Consider the following 26,768-nt stretch of genomic DNA (forward strand, 5'->3'; position numbering starts at 1 on the left):
AGAGAGAAGAAGAAACGGGAACATTTTTTGAATTATGCATTCCGACTGTCGAACAAAGCTATTGTCGAACTCAAGCAAATTGCAATTCCAAATACCGCCACTAGAAAGCAATTGGCATGAATTAAATTCGTATTATATTTTTCCTTTACGTTCGATATAAACGCACCCGTATTAAAACATTGGTGCGCATCAAATACGCGTACTAACGTTTTGACGATGTAAACCAGACCAATGGCTTGGTTTACATCGTACACTTGATACGTGTACTAAATAGTAACTTTCTATTAGATAATCTTAATATTGACGATATATATAAACAATGGTATATTAAGCTAGTATAATACTCATCAACAAAACGTATTGTAATGATTGAATGCATCACCGTTGATATACATTATCGATATTAAGACTATCTAATAGAAAGTAACTATTTAGTACGCATATCAAGTGCACGATGTAAACCAAGCCAATGTACTGTATCAAATAGTACAGCTGTCATGGCTCCTGCACATAGAACGCGGTAATGCTTGTCACGCGGCGGAAGTCCGCGCGACAGCCAATCAATATGTTGTTTTTCTGTAAGAGCTAAAAGGTTATTACGGAAAGCAGCATATTGATTGGTTGCGTTCAGCAGAGAAAGCTGCTTTGCAACTGTTGTAAAATTCGTGAATTTGATTGGTGTATGCCCTTAATTTTGGTTAAATCCAAGAGCATGTATCAATCAGATTCACAAATTTTACACAGTTGCAAACCAGTTTTCTCTACTGAACGCAGCCATTGGCTGTCGCACGAATTTCCGCCGTGCGGCAAGCATTATGGCTCCTGCACACAGGACGCGGTAATGCTTACCGCGCGGCGGAAGTTCGCGCGACAGCCAATCAATATGCTGCTTTCCGTAATAATCTTCTAGCTCTTGTGGAAAAACAACATATTGATTAGCTGTCGCGCGGACTTCCGCCGCGCGACAAGCATTACCGCGTCCTGTGTGCAGGAGCCATAAATTCACTGCCAATGCTGAAATTCTATAGTATACGTGACATGAACTAGATTTTCAGTACCGGCAGTGAATTTCGGAACGCAGCCAATTGTGTCGTCAATGGTTGCGTTCAGGAGACACAACGGTTGAGTAATTAGTCAACGTAATTGGTCTAAAGTTAGGGATCTAACAATAAGGACTAATAATCACTGACCGCTTACTGATCAGCTGTATTTTCTGAACGCAGTCATTTTCTACTAATAGCGTGTTCGACTGGTCCTGGGTTAATCGCTCCGAGAGCGATTAATGACGTCATAAGTTTCTATTAGCCAATCATAAAGCTTATGAGTACTTGTTCGACCAATAAACGTAGACTGAATAACCCAGAGTGGGTTAACCCAGAGCCAGTTGAACATGCTATAAGGGTGCGTTCGGGGAGCTCGCTATTAGCGCTATTAGCGCTATAGCATCATTCTATCCTTATTATATATCTAAGGAACATTCATTTTTGCTTCATCTTTAAATAACTCAATGAAAATAAATCGAATCGTAATCTACATTAATGTAAACTGAAAAAGAAAGTTTTACATTTTTAAGTCGTATAAACTTTATTTACATGCAATTTTTTTATCTAGTATAGCTTGATAAACTTCATAAAAAATTTTGATGTTCGACAGATTTCAATTTATATTTGTAATGTTAACAATTTATATTTGTAATGTAATTTGTAACAAAATAAATAATTTAACTGTATATTGTATAATATCTTTACAAACTAGAGGTTTTGAGTTGCAAAATGCTTCCTGAGCTATCTTATTATCATTAACTTTGCCAAAGTTACAGTCCATTGAATTTTACTTTTTTTTTGTGATCAAATAAAATAAAGTTTAATTCTTGTGCTTATTATACTTATGTTATATATTCAAATACATATAATATATATTTACTTTCATTTATACTTAATATTAATACATTAGTTTATCTAAAAAAGAATAGATTTGATTAAATGCATTGATCGAATAGATTTGATCAAATGCATTGATCTAATTTGAGCATCTCTAGAATATAATCGACCCTTTAACAGGGAAAGTATCAAGCGTCCATTTATTAGTCCAACCTGCTATATCTTCCGTTGATTATCTTTAATTGATGCGTTGATTTGTGAGCAATCAGTAACTATGTTTGTATGAACGTAATTTCTAACGTTAGTGTATAGTTTACGCGTGTGTACACTCGAGTCAAACATGTCTCCTTCCCTGATGATCGTGTGACGTTGTGGCGATCAATGATCGTAAACGTCAATGTGACTAACACTTCTCACTTCTCTTTATGTCATTATCATACGCTCAGTAAGTGCATCTTTGCATTTAATATTTACCTGATAATTACATTTACGATCAGTGTCGATATTTATGGTGCGATCTCAACGATGGTGAATTTTTGTGTCACAGCCCAACAGGATGGGCTCCAGCACCCTTGCTACAAAAGCGGAGCAGTACCTATATAATATAAATCCTCTGGCTCAAAGGATTGGCCAAGATATAACTGCAACAAAAGAGGCTTATGAAGGCTTATGGAATACTCTGAGCACAGCTGAGCGCAATCAAGCCATCAATGAGACTATAATTCAACCTGAGGTAGCATTAAAATACACTCTGAAGAAGATAGAATTGACCAAAGAGTTACCTGAATGGTATCCAAAACTACGTATACAGACTGGAATGAAGTATGTCATTGATGAAACTGGTTCTGTGAGTACAACAATATCATTAATGTCATTGTCTAACGTTCTTATTCTTATTTGACTTGATCTTGATCAAAGAATCTTATAATTAATTGAGGTATTACTACTGCTAGATATATATATTAGGTATTACTACAGCTAGATATGTGTATTTAACTTGTTTTAGACATTACGATGGCGAGATGAGCACTCCGCTCCATTTTCATTCATGACACAGTCGCAGATGAACCTAAGTCTAATAGATTCTAGTGAGGATCTCAAGTCAAAATCAATGAGAACTCATTTTGGGGAGTCTCCACATTTCTCCAGTCCCATTAAAGCGCAGAGAAGTAATCCTTGTTCCTTGAGTGACAGTTACAGCTCTGCTCATCAAGTCAGCTGTTACCAGTCTGATTGTTATGCCAGCAGTTTGTTTGAAAATGACCAGTGCAGTGACTTGTTGACCAATGGAATCGATACCGAACACTCCGACAGTATATTTGCTAAGCTGATCAACAAGACTTCCTTGTTGAAGCTTCAAAATAATATCGAGGACGACATGGAGAGTCTGGTGAGGGAGAGAGACTCCGACACCGACAAGAGTCAGTCAAACACTTTAGTGGTGATGTCGCGAACGAAGTCGAGCGACATAAATGAGTCGACCGCTCTTCTGGAGACACCGAGCTCCTACAGCAGCTTCCAGTCGACCCAATTGAATCAGGAAGAGGAGGAGAGAAGTATACCAAAGACCGGGTTTGAGTTTCTCGATAACTGGTAAGTTCGCTCCATTGCGGAAATCATTTCTTCTCCTAAACGCACTCTTATTCACACATATATTGGAGCGATACGTCTGACTAAATCCTTTTTATATTGTGTAAGAAATATTTGCGTATGTGTGTGTGCATGCGTGCGTGAAAGCCAGAGGCATTACAATAATTAATGTACGAACATATTCGTGCGAAGAAGCGAAGTATTTTCTACAACATGACTTTTGTAAAGACTTCTTTTTATATTTTTATTTTGTAATACTTTATTTTTTATTGCGCTACCCGAGGTAAGACTGACAGGAACAATTCTCTCGCGTGTATCTCCATGCGAATCCGCCTAATCCTATTTACATTCTCACAGAGAGAATCGTAAGTACATATCGCGCTTGGACATGTCGGACAGCGTTTAGCCAGTTTAGATTTGTTACCTATCTTCTTTTTATAGAAGACATAGTATCGTATTTTATGATATCAAAATGTATCCCTCGTAGCGTGTATAGCGCTTATATATACGAACGAATAAACACGCTTATCGTACTTCATGTCGAAATAATTATAAACATTTGTAAGCCTATTCTGTAACTTGTAACTTGTAACGACAGTGACGACAGTGTCGTTGTCGTTGCTAAGTGCGCTTATTCTGTAACTTTAAACGACAATGTCGTTATCGTTAAACGTCACAGAACAGCTATTATGTATTATGCGCTAAAAAAATTACAGGTACATTATATGGTAGAAAAGCTGCGACACTGTCGATGAAAGTTTCAGAATAAATCTATTGGTTACTATATATTTACAAGCGAAGCTTAGCGCTCAACAACTTACGTAAACAGTCTGTCTCGATTTTGTGTAATTAATACACGCGTGTCACAAGTCTTAAATTAGCCGTCTTATTTTCCGCGTACTTCCATGAGTAACGCGCCTGTGGCGTGAAACGTTTTCCACGTTTTCTTGCGAGGATACACACGCCGGATCGCACCTTTTTTTCAAGTGGTCCAGAATCCGGACAGCCAAACTAAGAAGAGATTGTCTTGGTGTAAATTTGGTAAATTCAAAGTTGTCGACATCTGCTCATTGTACCTTCCGTGCTGGGCGACTCTATGATTGTTATATTCTCGTCGCCGTTGCCGTTCCGAGCGACTTCGGGAGACCGGCAATAGTCGAGGACGTTTTCCCTCGCTTGTGAGAGCGAGCAGATCTCTCGTAGCTCTCTCGTCTTCAACAGCTGGGCTTCTGATTTGTGCTTGAAGGGTGACACCAGTATCAGACGCCGCTTCGATGATGTCCGTACTGCAACTTCGAGAAGGAATCAGTTTCATCCGTAGTCGAAAACAGAAGAACAAGAAGAACTACAGGTTACACGTTTGCCTGATAGTATTACACGATCGTTGTGTAACTTTACATACACAAATTGTGTTAAAGATTGTCATTCGTTTAATTACTCGTGTCGATCTTATCTCCTGATGCACCCTTAGATATGTTTTTCGATTCCTTGGACGATCCTTCGGTCAACGTGGATAAACTCCTCGAGGCGATGGCGGCCTGCTGGTTGCTGTTGTTGCACGATGAGCCCTGGAAGACATTCGGCAGGGATTTCCCCTTTGGCCTCAGCAGAGTGATTTGCGGTTGCGGAAGACAAGAACCTGACGACAAACGAGGATCCTATTTTATACCAAATGAATGAAGAGATTTACGGAAAGAAACATCACCTCCATCGAACGATAGAACGATAGACACAATTCGCGGAAATTATAGTACGAAATTTACTCTGTTTAAAATGATGGTTACAAAATAATAATATCACACAAGGTTTAGCCTAAATTTCAATCTAGATCAATGTAAATCTATAAAGTGATGATTGATTTAGATTGAAATTCTAATTCAAGACTGAACATAATGTAATCTTATCATTTTGTATCCATTATTTTAAGTAGACTAATTTTTAATTTTTTTGGAAAATGAATCAGTCGAATTTTCTTTTCTTTATCGCCAAACACTTACCTTTCTTCTCTCGACTTCCCCCAGAAGGACTGCACTGTCCATATCCTGAACACCTTCGTCCGTCGAGGCAATCCTTATCCTCATGAGAACGCGAATCGCCCTGCTTGTCGTTGCTGTTTCTGTACTGCTCCATGGCTTGACGCTCCAGTTCCTGCAATTTGATAGCGCATATGTCTATCGGTATTTCCTGACTTATTTATTTTTTTATTTTTATTAAATTCCGAGAATATTTTACACGTATAATAATTTTCTAACATAATATTCTATAAATATTATAATAAGAAGTAATAAATTTATAATGCAAATAAACAACATTTTACACATATAGAATAATATTTTCACCTGATATTTCAGCGCCAACGATTCCTCCGAGTTCCTATACTGTTCCATCGCCTGCTGCTCGAGCTCGTCGTACCTGAAGATCATAAGACTCTTAAAATTCATCTCATACATACATGATATCTAATAATTCATGAAAAATACTGAAAAAACAAAAAAATTCTCTATTATTTTGCAGATGATATAGATTGTACATTATTGATTACAAAAGATTTGTTCATTATCATGCATAATCATGCACCAATTTTCTTAATGACTAAAAATCTTCGAGGTTATTTGCAAAATGATGAATTTTTTGTTCAGTTTGACGAGTCCCACATGTACAAAACAGGTGCGTCATGAATTGTCAAATACATTCTCTGTATATAAAAAATAATGATGATGCATCTTTATCTCATCTCTCCCTAGCTTCTCGCGCACCTCCTCTCGAAGACATTGTCCAGGATCATTCCGTGCTGGCCGCTGGTGGCGTTTGCCAGGACGTCTCTGTAGAGCGGTCGTTCCTTCCTCCTATCTCGCTCTTCGGCGTCCACGAGTTTGCATCGTGACGCTTCCTTCCCGTCCTTCGACTTCGTGCCCTCGGAACCTGTTCTGTGCCGAGGCGGTGATTCGGTGGTGATCGCCCAGCTGCTGCTGCTGCCTCTACCTTGCTCGTACTTCTCCTCGAAGCTGCGCAATTCAGACACTAACGCGTTCACAGTCACGACGCCCTTCGTCCTCCTCGCGCAATCCTTGTTCAACCATTGCACCGTGTTCTGGCCGAATCTCAGGTCTTTCTGCGTGGTTTCCAATGGGGGAAGTTGTTGCTTCGCGTGACCACGTCGCGACTTTGAACTACTCTTCGTCAGCAGGATGAGATTGTTGAAATCGACCCCGTGGCTCTTCCGCTTCGACGTCGACTCTTGGTAAAGCTCGCTCGGCCGTTGGTACACCGGTATCGCCGTCGCACTCGGATAATGCTGGATGCAAGGCAGAAATCTTTCGTACATCTGCAAGTCACGACGCCGTATTATAATGTATGAACGTCGGAGCAGTCGAGAGGATCATCTGCGATTCGTCCAGTGAGATTTTCATCGAAGAAGAGGCAAAACCTGAAAGGGACGATGGGCGATCGCGACGTCGTGGATCGGCTGTAGCGACGTGCAGATCGGCGACGGCAACGCGGACGACGCGACCTGCATCTGCATCGGCGGTACGATCCTCTGGATCCACTCCTGAGGCGACCGGAAGACGCTTGCCTCCGCTGTTGACAACATGGACACCCTGGAATTCTACAAAATCACAAGAGGTTCGTTAGGAAACTGATTCTTAATGAGCACTAAACAATAAACTCAGCAAACATGATTGATATTACTGATGCTTATTAATATATAATTTGTATTTATCATTAATAATAATAGCTTTAATAATAACAATACGTCATCATATTTGGTGGGAAGCAACAAACGTCAAAGCTTTTAATCAGTCAGCCGAGAACGATTGAAGGTGGCGATATGATTGTAAATGGTAAAATAATGATTATATATTCTAAAATAATTACGAAACGCAAGATTCTAAAACTTCTCTCTACATTGAGAATCCTGCTCACTGGAAATACGGCCGCGGTCTCCTGCTGTGGTTGGTTGTAAGGGAACAACTCGCTCTGATAATTCCTGTCGTTCAACGACGGAAAATAACGCATCTGGCAAGGTGCCTTGCTGCATTCTTGATCGCCGCTCGGCTGCGGACTCGATTTCGGGAAGAATTCCGGGACTTCGGCGCTCAGCACCGCTGCCGGTGGTTGCAACGGTCGACTTTGATATTCCGTCTTCAGGATCAGAGGCTGATACTGCAAGGTGTAGTAAACTTGCTGCTGATGGTGTTGAGTAGTGGTGGCGAGTCGCGGCACATTTGGTGCGCTTTGCCGGACCACTCGCGATTGCTGAGTCTGTTGCTGACATTGCTGACGCCGTTGGAACCTCTCGGGATTCCAAATATCGCGAACCGCGTCGCACTCGATGCGCGAGCGCAGCTGCATCTCCGCAGCAGTCTCGACAATATATCGGCGATGGGCGAATGTCCTGGTGGATTTCTCGCGCGGTTCTGCGACGATGAGATGCACACGGTGAGAGATAAAAGGAGTTAGAGGAGATTCTCTTACAGAGCCGAGTCTAAACGGCGAATCAAAAGATCCCTCGACCATTTTCCAGCGTGTTTTCGTTGCTCTCATTGTCGATATATATATATATTATTTTAAGGTAAACCATATAATTATTGACATCCGCTTAGTCATTGGCACTTTAGAAAAACCTGGTTTTTCATGCGGCCATCAATACAGTTAAGCTTCTTGCAGGCACTCTATGATTTCAAAAGAAATCTTCACAACTTGTGAATTGATGCCGCTAATCTAATGACTAATACCAATAATTGTGTGGTACACCCTATTCATTTTTAATTTTATAATCTCATAATTTATATTCGCCGTTATTTTATTTATAGATCGCCGACGGACGCCTCTGGCAATATTGCGTACCGCCTTCGTCGAATTTCTTAGTCGGGAGCGACTCGTGCTGCGATCCGACTCTCCCGCTCTCCTTCGAACTCTTGATCTTTTGACGTAGTTTCCTCGACCTCTCGCTCCAATCGATCGACGACTGGGAGCCTGAACCAGTGACCTCGTCCTCTCTTCCCGCGGTGTCGCTCTTCAGCGTCAGTGGTGCTGAGCTTTGCAAATGAAACGTACATATTAAGGTTCCGGGCTTCTCGCCACAGAACTCTCCATTGACGACAAGCAAGAAAATACACGCTGAAAATTCTTGCGAAATACATTGAAATAAAAAGATGTATCCACAAAATGACACATGCGAGCAAAAAGTCCTAGAGTTACGCGCTTTTTCTCAGCTATGTCGACTGAGAGGTACTCGAGCGATTGTAGAACGAACTGTCGCGCGGACATTTCTCCTCTTTCACGGAATCATAGAGAATCCGCGACATCGACTCGACATTTCTCTCGATGATCGATTTCAAACGGATTTCGACGGCCTGCGAGCCGAGCCCGAGGCGTACGCGCTCGTCCCCGGCGGATTTTTTCTCTCTCGCAGGTGACTTTGGAAATGTAAGAAACGACACGAAAGTGCCGAGGCGGACTAACGGTTCCCGATGCGCTCGCGTGCAGCTCGGCGAGATTAACCGGGCGAAGTGTTCTTGAACTTCAGGGAGCATCCATGGTTCCGTAGCCTCCGCAGGACGGAAGTGCCGTAGCCCGCCCGACGATTTACAGTCGTCCGGCCTGTACATTCTCTCGCGCCGCTCGTCGTACTCGTAATTACCGTACTTCGCCAAACGCGATTCAGAGATGACATCTCGGACGAGTCTCGGACGGTAATCACCATTTCCCTCGTACTTCGCGGTTACTTCGCAACTCTGACGTTAATAATAAGTTATCGTTACGCCGGAATAAATCGGCCTCCTCCTCTCTTTCTTTCCCCTCTCGAAAAAAGCACGCCGTCTCTGTCTGCACATACGTATAATATATGCGGTTATACATATCTCTCCTTTTGCCCCCATCCCCGTCGTGTTTAATAATTTAATAACATTCTCGTTATACGCGTCTTCCGCAAACGAGACGCACACATCCGAGCCCGGTGTATTTTTGTTTACAGTGGTGCGAAAATTGTTAAAATAACTTTGACTTCTTTATACATTTTCTCTAATTGTTCTTTTTCAGTAAATGTCTAATTTCTGAAAATATTACAATTTGTTATCCTCCTCAATTTGTATTCCTCCTAGGTTTAAAATTATCACAAATTGGTATTACGTATTACTAAATTCTATAAATAATAAGGGATATATCTCATATTATATTAGATTCTGTTGTAAGATATATTTTGTATGTAAAAGTAAATATTTTACACAGGGAAGCGAGTTACTTATACACTGAGAGAAAAATATTAGAAAATTTATTTTTGTGATAAAGTTGTATTTCTGTGAAATAATCCGTCATTATTTATATAATTTAGTCGTATAATATATGATACAAACTTGTAATCATTTTAAACCTAGGAGAATATTGCTAACAAATTATATTTTCTAAAATTAGACCTTTACTGAAAAGAACAATTTGAGAAAATTAATAAAGAAATAAAAATTGTATTCTAATAATTTTCACACTTTTGTACCTTCAACGCGCCGATTTGTTTCGCAGAATCCGAAAGTAAATGCTTGAAATAATGATAATAATGATAATAATAACAATCATCCGTTCCCTTGCAAAAGATATCACACGAGAGGTGTTCGGAGATGATGCGGCTTGTGAACGTCTAACTCGAAGGTGAAAACAAATCAATTATCATGAGACTCTTATTGGCTTTTTTCGTTTGCAGTCAACTCGAAGATATTCGAAAAGGGCGGACTCGAGGACAGACTGGCCTCACCTTGATCCAGAGGGAACGATTCAGCTTGTGGAAGGAATCCTCGCGGTCGTAGGTCCAGACCTCGTCGGCAATCAGACTGATGTTCGCGTAGGCGCTGTTCAGGAGGTCGTCGTCGTATGACGAAAGTGGAGATATCATTATCTGCACATTATAACCGGGCGATATCGATCGCGAAGTCCAGTGGTCTGACGAACCGAGACACAGAAAGGCCGGTTAACTTTCGCGCTACACGCGACACTTCATTCAAGAATTCCAGAGATCCGAAGTGCGGAATAATAATGAATTACTTTTAATTATTGATCGCGCTCTTAATTGACGATTAATTGACTCGACGTCTCGCACGCACGCGACACGAGATCGACCTTGATCGTTTTGACAAAACTGTCAAGGCAAAATGCAAGAGATGAAGATCGCAGCGAAGATCCCTTCGCCGGCGCGATTCATCGATATACAACTGACAGTGAATTTTTCGTTTTTTTTGAGCGAAACTCTCCGGAGGGCGAGTTCTTCTCGCACTTGACTTGCGCTAATGGTATCGTTACTCTACAAAAAGCATCTTTCACTTAATTTTACCTAAATCGATATTGCTGATGAGTGAAATTATCTATCAAAGGATGGAAAATAAGTCTGTCGTGTGTTACACGTGGATCTCCACACAGCATAAAAATATTACATCACCATTAAACTTAAGATATTCTTAATTATGTTGCTGAAGATGATAGCGATGTTATCACGGCCTTAAAATGTTACTTTTAACAAACTTCAAGCTCGAATATTAATACAAGGTTTCTTTGGTCAATTCAAAGTTCTCCCTTGGAATTAAATTAATAATATTCCAATATATTTATTGAAATATAACTACATCACCATTTTAAGCTAACGTTTTAATAGCATTAACGTGCTGCTCTCCGATAGAGAAAGTTATTATGACATTGTATTCGAATGCAAAGAAGAATTTAATTTACTGAAATATAGCAACATTTTAATGACGATAACGTTGACTTTGGTGCCATTTAGGGAGCGCCACGTGTAACAAGCAATTACCTGGAAAATAACTTGATATGTCAAAAGCTTGTCTCCCGGTGTGCGTTCCATTTCTAGCATAAAGATCCACGAAAAGCACGTTTGTAGAGCTTCTTTGGATTAGAGTGCGGGCAAGGATGCGTGAAGAAGGATGAATGAAGTCACGCAGCAGCTTTTACAAATCTGTCGTCTATTACGAGTACGATCGACGCGTGATGATAGAGTAGCACGCACACAGGCACACACGCACACGCACACGCATTCGCACTTTTGTACAATTCACGCGTTTACAATGTACTATTTACAGGAATGAGACGGGCACTGACGGCGAGTCTCGTAATTTACAACAAGATATATAGAAAGGGCGATTCGTCGGAGGCCGCTTCGCGATCGCGAAGCGCGCTGGAGGAAAGAAAAGGATCAGTCTGGCGGTCTCTTTGCGCGAATCTCGCGGCGGCTTCTTCTCTCAAGGAACACCGCAGGGCGCGTCTCGTGTTTATTTCTTTCTTTTTTTACCTTTTTTTTATTGCCTGTAACGATATACGGACGAATTGAGCATACGAATTCACAACGCCCGATCGCGGCTACTCCAGCTAAATATCGACCAACAGTCATGTATCCCCAGTAAACACCAAGTAACAATTATATAACTATTATAATTTCCTACTCAACAACAGTTACATAACATTATTGAGTAGGAAATTATAACTAACAGTTATGCGCAGTTACTAACTGTTACTTGGTGTTTGCTGGGTGATTACATCAATGTTGTAATTCTCCACTCAACAATGCAAGTACAATATAACGTGTGTTCTATGTAACAATTACATCGTTGAATGGGAAATTTTAATATTGGTGTGAGATATACATATATATGTTACTGTTAACTGATTTTTTACTGGGTACCGCGTCTGCTTTTCACATTTACCGACCGTCGAATCGATAATTAACGCGACGTGTGCGACTGTATCCAGCGTGTATCTGGCACGGATTTTCCTTAGGATATATACAGAAGTTACTATTTAATAGTTAATTGAACTGCCTTGAATACTCAGTCGCACGTCTCTCCGTCTCGCTGCAACTACGATGACATTCGGCGCAATTGGAGTATATTCTGTGCGAATATACATTCAACTGGGAGATTTTCGCATACGATCGCTCCAAGTGCGCGGAACGTTACGCAGTGTTACCCAGTAAACACCAACAGTGACATCACATCAATGTTATAACTTCGCACTCAATAATGTAAGCGCAATATAACATATTTGTATAACAGTTACATCGTTCTATGGGAAATTATAATATCAATATAATGTTAGTGTTAGTTGGTGTTTATTGGTTTAACATTCCAGATTGCGCGAGAATTCTCTCTTTCTCTCTTTCTTTCTCTCTTTGCTTACAGTTCGATCGATCATACAATAGAAGGTGGACGTGTCGCGCACTTCGACGACTGGGAGTCGCGTTTTTGATTCTTTGACACGCGTTAATCGATATTTACAAATTCGCAGGATAATTAGATACGCAATACGAAATAACAGAGTGTCCCCAGAGTGTGTGTGCCGAACAAGTCTGTTCATTGCAGGGTGGCGGGGAAGAGAATTCCCCTCTTTACACTTTTTATGGCAAGATGATCACACGTTCGATATGCGGCCGGCATCTTGTTGTGGTTATGATGCAACCATTTCTTCTTCTTCTTATGGAGGACTCGAGGCCTCGACTTCTCGAGGCAGCTTCTCCTTTAGGTTCCTCCGAACCGGATATCGGACGTCGCGACTAACTGCTCGCTATTAATACTATCGACCGGCGACAATTGCAGAGTCCGAACTAGAAACACGTTCGTCGACTAAGTCAATCAACTAAGAGAATTACCGTGGCGACTCAACATTGCTAAATCGCGGATCCCGCGGGACTTCTCGGCACGAGTAGCTTTCCCGACGAGACAGCTCCGCGATCATCACTAAACTAAATATCAGTCCACTGAATTGTCCTGGCGAGTAGCCGTTCCAAGTACCGTCTCCATCGTCTCTCTGTGATCCTCTCAGACGTACTCCTCGGATGGCTTGGGAATGTTCGCCGGCAATCGCAACGTGCTGGGCACTCGACTGGCGCTGTCCGGGAGCTCGGCGATGTCGACAAAGACACCGACGAGGCTCTCGAAGTTGGGTCCCCAGTTGAGCACGTAGTCCCAGCTGAGGTAGTCCTCGGTGAGGGCTGGCGAGCCGTTGGTGGCGTGCCTGCTGCTGTAGAGCGCGCCCATGTGGGTCGACAGGTCGTCGTCCGAGGCGACGAGGGTGCTGAGGGAGCCACGGAACGAGCTGTCGAAGCCGTCGTAGTTCACGTTCGGCGGCAACGGCGGCTTCGTCGACTGTGCCGACTCGTTGTTACGTTGGCTCACCTCCTCGTCGTCTTGCTTGGCGAAGAGGTTGTCGGATCGCTTGTCGCCAACCAACGAGCCATTGTCGTACTCGATTTCCGAGCAAGTGAAACTGTCGTTGCCGCTCTCGTCGGTGGTCGACGAGTTGCGTCGCTCGAGCCTCTCCACCGGCGGCGTGTGGCGTCGATGATGATGAAGAGGCCCGTGAGCGGGCGGTCCTCTCGCTTCGCTGGAGGAGCTTACTGCGTCCAACGTGGAGACCAGACTGGACGTTCTCGGCCGGGAATTCAGCCGCTCGATCTCTTCCGCAGTGAGACCCATCGGCCCTGACGATACATTATTCACGGAGTTCTCGTTGTTGGACTGCGGTGCTTTCCTGCTGGCAGTCGAGCCCGATAGTTGGCTCATGATGGGCGAGTTCAGGCTTCTCTCGCTGTTGGAATTGAGCGCATCCTTGCCAACACCGCCCGACGACGACGTGGTGGCCAGTAGGGCGCTCTGTAGCGGCTTGCCGCTGATGTCGTGAAGCGTGAGAATCCGCGGTTGTTGCGCGGACAGCTCACTGCTCGGCGACAGTCTCGCCAAAGGGGTACTCTGCAACAACTTGGGCGCTGACCCAGGCGGTTGGTTCACGTTGGGAGGTGGCATCGTCCGCGGTGGGAAGGGACCAGTGTGACGATGCTGTTGTCCTGTGTGTTTGTGGTGATTACTGTAGTTACCTGCACGGACAACATTTACTCTTGAGTCGTTTGCGTTATAGATGGTATTTATATAGTCTGATCTTATACCTAAGATTACTTTAAATTCATCTTAAGATGATACACAGCTAAAATCATTTATATGACATCTGAAGACGAACTCAATCGTGACTTATAACTGATTTATAAAAAAATTTTTCTTTGGATCTTTGACAAATTTTATTCAATTGACAAGAAACACTTAACTTTATATAAAAATTAAAAAATTTAATGATCCAAAATTTTTAATTTTTTAATTTAAGGATTCTAGAATTTAAAAGAGAGAAATTATTTTGCGTGTGAGCTTTGAAGTATACTATAAATTTTACTGCTGAAGTTACAAAAGATCGCGATTCTCCTTACCTATAGGAGGCGGAGTGGCCTTGTACTTCCTCATTCCGTCGCGGTAACCCTTGTAGTGGTACACAATGTCGATATCGCTGGGCGCGATGGAACTGGCGTTCTCCAGGTCATAGTGTTCCGGTATATCAGGTTCTGGATTGTGTTCGTGAGAGTGAAGAGAGGTTTGAGCAGGTGGCGGTAGCGGTGGGTGCTCGTCGCGAATAGGCGGCGACTTGGTCACCTCCCGCTCGATGATGTCCGGTCGTTGAGGCCGATGCTCGGCGGTGGAGTTGATCTCGCGTTCCTTGTACTTCTTAGAGATGAGCTCGGGCCCCATGTGACCCACGCCGCGTAAATCCGACGTGTCGGAGATGTAAGTGTTCTCATGGCGGGACATGAGATTATCGTTACCGGCGCCGACCAGCGGGTTGCCGGTGATGATAGCGTTGGTGTTTTTATTGACGACTGAAGGTGCCGATTTCTCTTTGTTCTGTCGCCGCAGTCGGAAGACTATGAAGCTCACGAGGATTGCGATCAGCAGTATGACGAAAAAGACGATCACCAAGGTGATGCCGATGCTGAGCGGATCCGCGTCGACAGCCGCGCTGATGCCAATCGGCCCTCTGCAGCCGGTGCTCACTTTGCCATGATAGATTACGTCCTTGAAGATGGAACCAGACCCGTTGAACGGCTGCACTTCATTGTTGATGCTGAAGTTCGCCAAGCATCCTTCGAAGCTCCTCGCGCCAGCGCTGTGAGCGTAATAAAGGTCTTGGCTGACCCCGCCGATCGATAGGACGGATAAGTAAGGGTCCAAGAAATCGTGAACACCCGCCAAGTCGAGCTCGTCGCCCGTTAGGGCACTGTCGACTAGCAGTCTTAGTCCTCGTGCGTAAGCATAGAGCGTCAGGTTGTGCCAGTGCCCATCGGCAAGGCCACCCTCGACGTTAACCGACATATTTACCGGTGAACCAAGCAACGACATGTAGATCAGCTGTCCGTTACGAAGCTGAAACGAGGTGTGACCGTATTAATTAAATATTTTATAAAGAAAATGTTTCATAAAGACAAAAGTTGAGACTCGTGTTTACTTTATGGTTGTGATAAGATATCGAGATCGACATCACTAACAAAAGTAATCAGCTGTTATTAAAATTTGAATATTCCATAAAGAATAAAGGGAGATGAAACTTTAAAAGAATGTCTCACCTCTATAGATGTAAAATGTTTATTGGTAGCGGCGTATATGAGAATTCCATCGGGTTTCACAGTTCTGAACATCAGACCGATCGTCTTCAACGGCGAGGGGTTTGCTATGAAGCTGGTGTCTCCGGCGACATCGCGTTTCACGCGATTCTCGTGCCATATAGTGGAGCCACCGTAGAGGTACTCCAACAACTGCATTCTTCTATGTTTCTCCGACACCTGCGATTACATTGCGATTACATTGAGCATTATCAATATGCACAGTACAGTCGTTAATATTTTGAGTCGTTAATTTATTAATATATTGATCAGACTCAAATACAATTGTCCGATTTTACCTTGAACTCCACAAATCCACCCTCGCTTAATGTAACGGGCTCTAAGGCGCCTTGGCAGTTGGGCGCCGTCAAGGATCCGCATTGGCACATCACTTGGTGCCACTTGTCGTAACATTGAGAACCCGCGCTACATACGGACACCGCTTTCTCCTCGTCTTTCGTACAAGGATTCTTCTGCGATCTGATGCATGTGGACTTTACGCCGCGGGACGCGATTGGATTCGTCAGATTTAGGGATCTGCCGTTTATCGACACCGAGTGAATGCAACCGACAAAGTCGTCGGAATGCACCTGACCCGGACGTTCTAACACGGGGTCGGCATTTTCCAAGCCACCCAGCAGCAGAGGATTATTGTTGAAGTTCAAACTCCTGTAAAGCGTTAAGCATAAAACGCGATAATTCTTGCTCTGCGACGTTCGTACATTAACAAATGTATACAAAAATTACAAGCAAGGTTTAGCAAGGTTTAGCAAGGTTTAATTATTAAATTAAAGCTTTTCTAAAGTAAAATTAAATTTACAAGGTAAAGTTGGAGATTTATAAAGAAAATTGAAAAGTAAAATTTAATATAAAATTTAATATAAAATTTAATATAAAATTTAATATAAAATTAATAAAAGTATAAAAATGCGACACTAACCCGGTCGGGCCCACGTCGTTCACGTAGCAAGTACCATCGCTGGGACTGCAATCGTCGCAGAGGTCGCCGTGTTCCTTGCAGACGGACACACTAAGCGAGACCACCCTGCCGTTTCTAGTGGCCGTCACCTTGCGCCACTTGCCATCCGACACCGGCTTCCCGGCCTTGATGGTGACGGAGGTGATCGCGCTCCTGGCACCGCCGTAGGAGAACACTACTCTGCCGTTCATCAGCTCGAGTACGACGAAGTCTGAGCGACCGCCGTTCTGCGGTGCGTAATTGTACAGTAGCAGCGCGTTCGGCTTCGTAGTAGCGAACACGATAGTGATGTCGTTCGTGTTGGAGTCCAGTGTTGGGAATGCCATGTACGACAGCTCGTCAAAGCCGAAGGTCGATCGCTCGCAGTGCCGTCCGTAGCGACCCTCCGGACAGCTGCATCGATAGCCGGGTTTCTCTCCCACGCACAAGCCACCGTACAAGCAGGGATTCGGGCGACAGGAGTCGGTGACCGCCTCACAGTGGTTGCCTCTGTAGCCCGCTCGACAGAGGCAGAAGAAGCTGAAGCTGTCTGGACTCTTTCTGCATGAGCCGCCGTTTCGACACGGATTGCTGGCACACACGTCGCCTCTCTCGAGCTCGCACAGCTTGCCGTCGCGATCGATGGGGCAGATACATTGGAAGTCATATCCCAAACGTCGACATTGTCCTCCCTGTAAAAACAAGAATGAAATCCATCAATTCTGGAATGCTCTAATGTACAATATATCCTATAAAAAATGTACAATATATCCTATAAAAAATATTATATTATATTATATTATATTATATTATATTATATTATAAATATTATATTATATTATATTATATATATAATCTTTATATGAAAAATATCTCAAGAAAGGTATATAGATTAAAGAAAATAGAAAAAATTTAACAATTTATCAAGAGTGTTTGATTAGTTTGCACTTTACGTTTCCTCGTGCAGCGTTTTATTTTTATTCCAGTTCTTTTAATCTTTCTCTATCTTTGTAATCTATGTCTTTTAATCCACTCACCAGCGAACAAGGATTCGGCGAACACGGATCCTGCCTCTTCTCACACCTGTCGCCGGTGAAGCCGTCCCGACACTTGCAGGCCATTTCGTGCAATATTCTGGGTGACGTCAGGATCAACGCTTGACTGTCGGTGATCCTGGCGTCGTCGTATATAGCCAGTCGATCGCTGCAACTGCCACCGTTCTCGCACGGAGTGTGCTTGCACGGGGAGTAACTGACGGTGAAAGATTTACCCTCGAGCAACATTTGGATTTGGTCGCGATTGCGCGTCAGCAGATCCGTGACTTCGAACTTCGTGCGATATCCTTGCGAGGCTTTCACTGCCACATGGACGTTCAGGTCCGGCCCGTTTTCGCCGATGCTGAAGATGGTGAGCGTGTCGCCGACGTCGATCTTCTCATGCAGGAGGTCTAAGAGTGGTCGGTAATACTGGCTGAGGAAATCTTTCGCGATCAATTTGGAGATCTTCATGGTTACGCTGTTCTCGATCGTGGCGTTTGAGAAGATGAGGAACTCGACGGTGACTTTGGAGACGACATCGGAATGTTGTCCGTCATTACCGGAGACGCTCAACGAGTAGCCGATTCCTGATGTAATTTTGTTGGTGTGCAGATCGCAGCCAGTGGGAATCGTGAGACTGCGCGTACTCAAGCCCGAGATGATCCTGCAGTTATAAACGCCGGTGGTGTCCGGATCGTTCGGATGCACGTCGGCGATCTTTCCTAGAGGAGTCTTCCCGTTGAAAGAATACACCATCACATGCACTGACCTCGGCGTAGACGGACTGTCATTCTGGTCGGTGACAATCACGGTTATGGTGTGCTCGCTCTTCATTCGAGGTATACCCGAATCCTCAACCTCGATCTACCATCATGAGAAATTGAATTAATGAATATATTGATTTTATTATATTCTCATGCAGCATAAATGTCCAAAATATATTCTAGAGACGTCACATATTTCTGAGATGTATAATTATTCATCACTACTATACTTTTCTTTTAACCTCTTTGCTGTCAGGCAAAAAAGAGCATTTCGTGTCAAAAATGTGTTGAAAGAAAAAGTTTTCAAAACTGTATGAAGATTTTACATCAAAATTTTTGAGGAAAACACATAAGATATAAAATAAAAACACAACATGAAGCAAAAGTAGACTTTTTTCACGCATATGCGTCACTGATAGTGAAGGGATTAAGCGCGACTATTCTTTTAAATACAAACCACGAGGTCTAGTTGCGGCATCGTTTCCCTGTCGAGGCTCTTGGTGGTTTTCAATATTCCGGAATGCTTGTCTAACGTGACCATGTCGCTCTGTCTTCCACCGATCAACCGGTATGAGAACGGAGCACCATTAGGTGGCAGATCAGGGTCAGTCGCGCTCAAGGTCATGATGCTCGTGCCGGCTGGCTCGTTCTCGCTGACATAGCCGATCATCTCCGACGGGTCGAACACCGGTCCGTTGTCATTGACATCCAACAGATCGATATGCACCATCGCGGTACCGGTTTGAGGCGGCGAACCGGTGTCTATCGCGCCAATCGTCAAATCGTACGTAGGCACGGTTTCGCGATCGAGCTGCTTCGCCGTCTCGATATCGCCGGTCTGCGGATCTACCTTGAAAGCTTGTCCAAGATTGCCGCTGATGATAGAGTACGAGAACTGATTGTTCTGCGGGCGTATGTCCTTATCGACCGCGCGCACGGTGAGCACCCGGGTGCCGTGGACGGCTCCCTCTGACACAGTGGCCTCGTAGGAGCTTTGCAGGAATTCAGGCGGGTCGTTGCCGTCTTGGATGGAGACGATCACTTGCGCCTCGTCGGTGTCGTTGCCGCGAATGCCGCCGCCGTTTTTCGCCATTACCGTCAACACCACGCGATTCTGCGTCTCACGATCGAGACGTCGTGAGACTCGTATAATACCGGTCTCGGAGCCGATGGTGAAGCCGCGGTCGTTGGACGAACCCACGAACAGGTAGTACACTCGACCGTCTTCGCCTGAATCCTGATCGGTGGCTTGGACTAGACCGACCGATGTGCTCACCTCCGCACTTTCTGACACGTCCATGTGGAAGACAGGCTGAATGAACTTCGGGTAGAACTCGTTCACCCCGGTGATGTGCACTCTAACGGTCGTGAAGCCGACCATCTGCGGACTGGAGTCGGGATTGGCTGCGACGATGTCGAGACTGTACTCGTTGGCCTCCTCATAGTCGAAGCTAGTGTCCGACGTGATCTCGCCGGTGTCCTTGTGTATGCGGAAGTGGTCTTTGCCATTGCCGCCGAGGATCTTGTATTGCACCACGGCGTTCTTGGGCGAGTCGATGTCTTGAGCGACCACCTGAAAATATACGAGGGAGAAATTTATTAAAGATGTAGAAGAGTAACGAAAAAGGGAAAATGGATTGAATTCAAGTTTAATCCGTTGAAAGATATAATTATTTCACAAGCATTTCTAAATAAAGTTCTGTCTGTTTATTTCCTAAAATTTCCTTAATTTTTCCTCAAATTTCGCGTGACGTAATTGTCGGATGACCTAATAAGTTAAAATCCACATCCTAATAAGTTAAATTCATTGAAAAATACCTTATAGACGAAACTGTCTGGCGGCGAGTTCTCCGGTAAATACGCATCGTAGACGCTCTCGTTGAAGATCGGCGGGTTGTCGTTGATGTCTGAAATGTGCACGGTTAAGGTAGCAACTGCCTGCCGCGGCTCGAAACCCAGATCGGTGGCGGTGATGTTCAACCGATACTCTTGCACCATATCGTAGTCGAGGCGCTCTAGTAGGGTGACCGCGCCTGTGATGGAATGCACGAGGAATTCGTTCCCCTCATTTCCAGCTGAGATCTTGTAGCGGATCATGCCGTTCGGCCCATTGTCGCTATCCGAGGCGTTCACCGTCAAGATCGTGGTGTTGATCGGCTCGTTCTCCGGCACCCTCACCTGATAGCTGACGGCCGCGAAGGTAGGTGCATGTTGATTCTCGCCGGAGATCACCAACGTTAACGAGACCTCGTCTTTCTGCGGCGGCACACCTCGGTCGGTAGCGATGGCCGTCAACAGGAACTCTGTGTTGATAGCGATGCCGTGGAGACTCTTGTGCACGTATACCCACCCAGATCGCTCCTCGATGGAGAACAGATCGCTGGTATTCGCACTGATATTCATGCTCACTAGGGTGTAATCTATCTCGGCGTTCACGCCGAAGTCGGCGTCGTCGCGGGCGATCAATTGGGTGATACGTTTGCTCACACTGTAATTCTCCGGCACCGGCGACAAGTAGGATCTATGCTCGAAGCGAGGTGCATTGTTGTTGGCGTCCACCACGCTCACGTAGACCACTGAGCGCGAGGACATCGGTGGTTTACCGTTGTCGGTCGCTACCACCGTCAACGAGTACAAGTTCTCCGGCGAAGACGGTCGGTGAGTGTGTTTGTAACGCAGAGTACGCTTGCTGAAGACGTCCCCGGTCGCTGGGTCGACGGTGAAGAGGTCAGAAGGTTGCAATAAGCTGTAGGATATGGCCGAGTTCGGTCCTTGCTTGTCGCGATCTATCGCTGTAACTTGACCAACGTGAGTCACTGCCGGTTGAAGTTCAGGGAAGTGGAAGTAATAGGTGTTCTCGTCGAATTCGGGCGAGTTGTCGTTCTGGTCTTGGATAGTGATCGTCAGGGCGGTCTTTGCTCGCCACGCACCGTCCACCGCTACGATCTGTAGTGAGATAATGTGGACGGTCTCAATTTTGTTGAGATGTGATATAATCTGGTGATGAAAATTGTGTCGCAAAACCTACCTTCAGCAAATACTCGTCTTGCTCCTCTCTGTCGAGGTGCCCAGCCACGGTTACGTTACCGCTGAGGGCATCGATGGTAAACTTTTCTCCTGGATTGTGAGTGAAGCTGTAACTGACATTCGCGTTTTGGCCGATGTCCAGATCGCTGCTGGTAATACGTATAACGAACGTGCCGATCTCCGAATTCTCCGTCACGTTGACGCTGAACAGTCGCGTGAAGTGCGGCGGATTATCGTTCTTGTCCAACACGGTCACCAGTACCGTCGCAGTACCGGTCAGCTGAGGATGGCCTTGATCTCGAGCTTCCACGATCAGCTCGTAAAATGCGATCTAAAGGAAATTCATGTAAGCAATTGTTAATTAAATTTATAAATTATGGTTATGTGAGATATTCTCAGATCTTCCAAGTGAATTATACTTTAAATTAACTGATTAATTATATAAATGTAGTTAATCAGCAATCGCTGTTACCTCTTCACGATCCAACTTGGCATTGGTATCGATTTGTCCGGTGCTGTTGTCGATGATGAAGGATTCGAAAGAGTTGTTGACTAGATGGTAAGTGACCTGACCGTTCAAGCCGGAATCGCGATCCTTCGCTGATACTTTAGTGACAGGCACTGGTGGGTACTCATTCTCCAGCACAGTTGCGTTGTAAATGGCCGCCTCCATGACGGGTGCGTTATCATTCGCGTCGGTGACGTTGACCAGCAGTTGGAGTACACTGCGTAGCGCCGGTAGATCAGAGTCACGCACCTCTATCCAAGCTTCGTAGTACGGAGCTGTCTCGTAATCGAAACCAGAAGCCACCACGACCTAAGCAAAAAGTCCACAATATTAACAATAATATTAACAATTATATTAACATGATGTTGTAATTGGAACGTTAATTTAAATGTTTCAAATAAATTTAATTAAATATTTTTCACAGAAGAGGATATCCTTTTTTAAGTAAATCACCTCTCCAAGGTGATCTCAATTACCTCGCCGGTGTGAGAATAGATTTTCAAGGCATCTCCGACGTTTCCACCAGCTATGCCGTAAATCAGATTACTGACAGATCCGCTCTTCGGCATGGTCGCTTTCAGTTTGGTGATCAGCGTGCCTTCTGGCACGTCCTCGGGTAGCGTGAACCTCGTGCTGATACTTGATTCAAACCTGGGGAACAATTCTCGCTCCGACAGATGTATCACTAGGTCGGTGGTGACGTGCTGGGGTTCATCTCCGCAGTCGGACGCTTGTATTTGCAGCTGATAAATAATCTGATCATTCCTGGCCAGTTCCTGCGTGGCGCGTACCACGCCGTTGTCGAGATCGATGGTGAACCACTCGGCGTCTTTGCCCTGAAGCCGGTAAACGATCCGCGAGTTCTCGCCGTCGTCGTCGTCGACCGCTTTCGCGCCGAACACGAAGTCACCTACGAATGGCAGAAAGAGAAACTCGATGTCAGCGGAAACTCAATTAGCGGAACTACTCCCCAGCGAATTCACTTAGCGCTCTCTAATCGTCACTCCTAATCGTTACTTTCACCAAACTCTCATTAGTCTAATCGACAACTTCATATCGCTATTTCTCTCACTCTCCGCTATGTGTATTTTGTCGAGATAGAAATTATTAATTTTCCGATTATCGTTGAATTCATTGATTCATTGATTAGCTTGATCGGAGTTCACTGAAAGTCAACTTAAACTAGATCACACTCACCGGGTTTGATCCCACTCGGAACGTAGGCCGTATATTGAGAACTGGAGAAGCGGGGTGCGTTGTCGTTCACGTCCTGCACGTAGACCGTCAGTTTAACGGCGGTAGCACGCTCCATCGGGCTCGAATCCTGCGCCAGCAGGGTGAGATGATACACGGCGGTCTGTTCACGGTCCAAAGACATCGTGGTGGATACGTCTCCCGTGTCGGGATCGACACTGAAGTGCTCTACCTTGTCCCCGTATAGACTGTACCTGCTCGACAGATTCACAAGATCATCATTCAGCGCACGATTGATACTTCTTATTTTAGAGACTATTCTTTCTTTCTTTTCTCCTGCAAGGAAATCATCGAAAGTGTTCTTCACTATTTTTAATGGGCTTTAGAAATGTTGCAAAAAAATAGTATCTTTTGTGCGTTCATTTGCAAGTTTTGATTTTTAAACAACACCTCAGAGGTAATTCGAATATTTAATTTCCAGCGAATATACAGGATGTTTAAAAAATGTTAACACTTATATGGAAATAACTTTTTCCTCATATAAATATTAACATTTTTTTTAAGCAAATTTTCCATATAAATGTTAACATTTTTTTAAGCACTTTATACAAAATAAAGGAATCATATTTCCATCATAATAAAAATCATAATTCCATTTAAAAAAGTGAAGGTGACCCTCATATCTTTTTAGCGTCTCCACCTAGAAAAAAAACAACGTGACCAAAATGTGGCCCCCTCGACATCCTTCCACTTTCATCTGAATCATTTTTCCGTATCATCAAAAATAAGTGAAATATTTAAGGTGTCCGATTTAAGTGGATCACCCTGTATATAAAAAATATTTTATACAAAAGTTTGACAGTATCTTATGTTCTGTTCTGCAATGATACGCTCAAATAGTGGCAAAAATGTTAGTAACACTTTTTTTGGCGGTTCTCTTCTGAGACACTCTTTTTCTTTCGTTGTGTGAGCATATTGCACGCAGGACCCACCTGATCTTCGCATTGAGTCCTTCGTCCTTATCGGTGGCGTGCAGCTTGGTGACCCACGTACCGGCGGGCATGTTCTCCAGCATGGTGGCCTTGTAGTGCTGCCTGGCGAACTCCGGGCTGTGATCGTTCACGTCCAGCACGATGATCTTGACGATGCCCGATCCGGTGAGAGGCGGCGAGCCTGCGGACGCACCGCGAAATTTCAGTCGCGATCCAAGAGGACCGTAAAGACAACGACCGCCGCGTCGCGCTGTCACTCTAGAGCTCGGCTAGAGCTCGTCACGCTTTTATTGCCATCTCGAATCGTAACGCGCGCCGTAGTTGGGTCAGTGGCGCGATTATTCCGCGAAATTTACGGCCCGCCTCGCGGCTCGTTTATGACGGTTTAAATCGGTCCAAACGGAAGGTTCAACCGGGGCTATAATTTTAACAGAATATTATCGTAGAGCCGCGTCGCGCGCTCTAGCTCGCAGTCGCTGGGTGATTTAGGGCTCGCCGTTCGGTGTGTCCCCGAACGCGGGACACACTTTTAACGAGCAATACACGCCGTTTCCACGACGATCTTCGCGGATCCTCGCGAGATGCATCAGCGATGCGCGAGATGAGCGAGACTCGAAAGACCGGTCGATTTCCCGTCGAGTTTCCAGACAAACCAGCCAAGATTCACGCCCGCCCCAAAGGGGGGCAGCTGCCTGGTCGGAAATAAAGTTGGGGTTGCAGCGGGAGAGCGACTTTTCCAAGTCACGGAAGTTCGAGAGCGCGGCGACGGCGGAGTAACGAGCAGTCGACGCGTGTAATTTAGACGTGACACGTTCCACGGCTGCGGTGCTATTGTGCTACCGCAAATGATTTACGAATCGGGGTGGCAGAAATAACGACATCAGCGCGCGCGCTAGCGGAAAAGTCAGCATCTCTTCGCGAGGCTTAATTGCGCCGCCTAAAACGCGCCATTACTCTCCGGCGGCAGCGAGGGTGGAGGAGGGGGACCCGATTTCTCTGATTGCGCACCAGGTATACATCGGGTACAAGGAGGGTATATAGCCGGGTACATATACATGGTGAGCGTTGGCGTAGCCCAGGGCCACGAGCCTGCATTGGACGTACGCCGTTTAATCACGCGGGGAGTTCCCGAGGAGCAAGAGAAAGGAAGAGAGAGAGAGAGAGAGAGAGAGGAAAAGACTAAGAAAAACGGAGGATAAGGAGGAGTGAGGGGCAGAAGAGGAGACACGAAGGCTGAGATTGAAACCGTATTTATCATGTTCTAGGTAAATATCCCGTAAGAGCGCGCGAATCTCTCTCGGGAGCGTACAGGATGCCCGACGATATAACACGTAAAACTCTCGTGTAAGTTGGATCAAACTGAACAAAAAGTACCTCCACCGTTCGCAAACAACCGCATGCAATTTTGTACGGAGAAATTTTCTGTTTCACCTAATCTACACGTACGCGAGAATTTTATATGTATTGTCGGATAGCCTGTATGCAGGCTGCATCAGAAGTATCGCGCGTTTTCCCGGATATCACTTGTAGCGCGCGGAAACGCGTGCACTGTAACACAATGAGGTGGAAAAAAATGTCGGCGATCGTGTTGTGGTAATCCGTAACGATCACATTCCGGAGTGGATGAATCATCGTGACTCCACGCGAACTGCGGACGTACGATCCACAAAGCCGGCGATTCATCCGTCCGTCTTCGCGAATAACGGCGGGGTCGAAATCGGAGAACGACGAGTGGAAACGCGTGCGCGATAATTGCGTTCGATACAAAAGCGGGAGCGGAAAATAGAAGGCCTACTGTGGAGGAGAGCAAGAGAGAGAGAGAGAGAGAGAGGGGAAAAAAAATATGAGAGGACACGCAGCACGCGGCGCGCAACAATCGCAGCTCTCTCTCACAATATTATGGACCAGGGCAGACGCCGTTCCCAGGGGTTCACAGATCAGAAGAAATGGCCCACTTTGCATATAACGAGTGATCGTATAATTTGCGAACTGCCTAATGATGGTAATGAAGCTACTCACTTGCTTTTACCGGCGCGATTTCCACCGAGAGGGAAAGAGCAAAATAGGAGAACGGGATCTCGGGCTGTCCGAGTATATCGGTCTTCAAGGAAATCATCAGTACCGGATACACGGTCGGACGTGGATCAGCGTTGCAAACGCAAACCTAGCACGTGACTGGAATACGGTAACAACAATAACAACGACAACAACGTTATCCCGCTCAGCGCGAAAAAATCGCAAGAAGAGGTTCGAGACAAACAGTAGCTTGCGCGTCGTACTCTTCGCCGAGAGAGAGAGAGAGAAAGAGAGAGAGAGAGAGAGGGGAGAGAGAGAGAGGGGAGAGAGAGA

The 26,768-nt window shown here is 44.9% G+C and overlaps 3 protein-coding genes and 1 pseudogene across 3 annotated transcripts in view; 1 reads left to right on the plus strand and 3 right to left on the minus strand.

Annotated features, from left to right (window-relative positions):
* Positions 1–1,967: 1,967 nt before the first annotated feature.
* On the plus strand, positions 1,968–4,016 carry LOC116848650 (uncharacterized protein C1orf198 homolog). Its single transcript, XM_032824963.1, has 3 exons — positions 1,968–2,325; positions 2,428–2,727; positions 2,887–4,016. Exons 2-3 carry the CDS (start codon positions 2,437–2,439, stop codon positions 3,475–3,477), a joined length of 882 nt encoding a protein of 293 aa, XP_032680854.1. The 5' UTR covers positions 1,968–2,325; positions 2,428–2,436; the 3' UTR covers positions 3,478–4,016.
* Positions 4,017–4,335: 319 nt separating this feature from the next.
* Positions 4,336–6,934, minus strand: LOC116848642. Its single transcript, XM_032824950.1, has 6 exons — positions 6,227–6,934; positions 5,810–5,882; positions 5,468–5,618; positions 4,909–5,109; positions 4,547–4,762; positions 4,336–4,481 (listed from the first exon to the last, which is right to left on the minus strand). Exons 1-6 carry the CDS (start codon positions 6,793–6,795, stop codon positions 4,453–4,455), a joined length of 1,239 nt encoding a protein of 412 aa, XP_032680841.1. The 5' UTR covers positions 6,796–6,934; the 3' UTR covers positions 4,336–4,452.
* On the minus strand, positions 6,877–11,313 carry LOC116848556 (annotated as a pseudogene).
* The window catches only part of LOC116848635 (cadherin-related tumor suppressor), a 114,572-nt gene continuing 99,051 nt past the window's right edge, over positions 11,248–26,768 (minus strand). Inside the window, exons 8-20 of the mRNA XM_032824937.1 lie at positions 24,420–24,600; positions 23,431–23,681; positions 22,710–23,143; positions 22,198–22,542; positions 21,727–22,056; positions 20,517–21,644; positions 19,156–20,271; positions 17,935–18,798; positions 16,880–17,589; positions 16,239–16,608; positions 15,904–16,119; positions 14,716–15,703; positions 11,248–14,334 (exon numbers count right to left, since the gene is read on the minus strand). Of these exons, the coding sequence (XP_032680828.1) occupies positions 13,280–14,334; positions 14,716–15,703; positions 15,904–16,119; positions 16,239–16,608; positions 16,880–17,589; positions 17,935–18,798; positions 19,156–20,271; positions 20,517–21,644; positions 21,727–22,056; positions 22,198–22,542; positions 22,710–23,143; positions 23,431–23,681; positions 24,420–24,600 (7,988 nt within the window). The 3' untranslated portion in view covers positions 11,248–13,279. The remainder of the gene's footprint in view (positions 14,335–14,715; positions 15,704–15,903; positions 16,120–16,238; positions 16,609–16,879; positions 17,590–17,934; positions 18,799–19,155; positions 20,272–20,516; positions 21,645–21,726; positions 22,057–22,197; positions 22,543–22,709; positions 23,144–23,430; positions 23,682–24,419; positions 24,601–26,768) is intronic.

This window comes from Odontomachus brunneus, unplaced genomic scaffold (genome assembly GCF_010583005.1).
Source record: "Odontomachus brunneus isolate Ranch 3 - 2012 unplaced genomic scaffold, Obru_v1 Obru_scaffold_005, whole genome shotgun sequence".
Lineage (NCBI taxonomy): Eukaryota > Metazoa > Arthropoda > Insecta > Hymenoptera > Formicidae > Odontomachus > Odontomachus brunneus.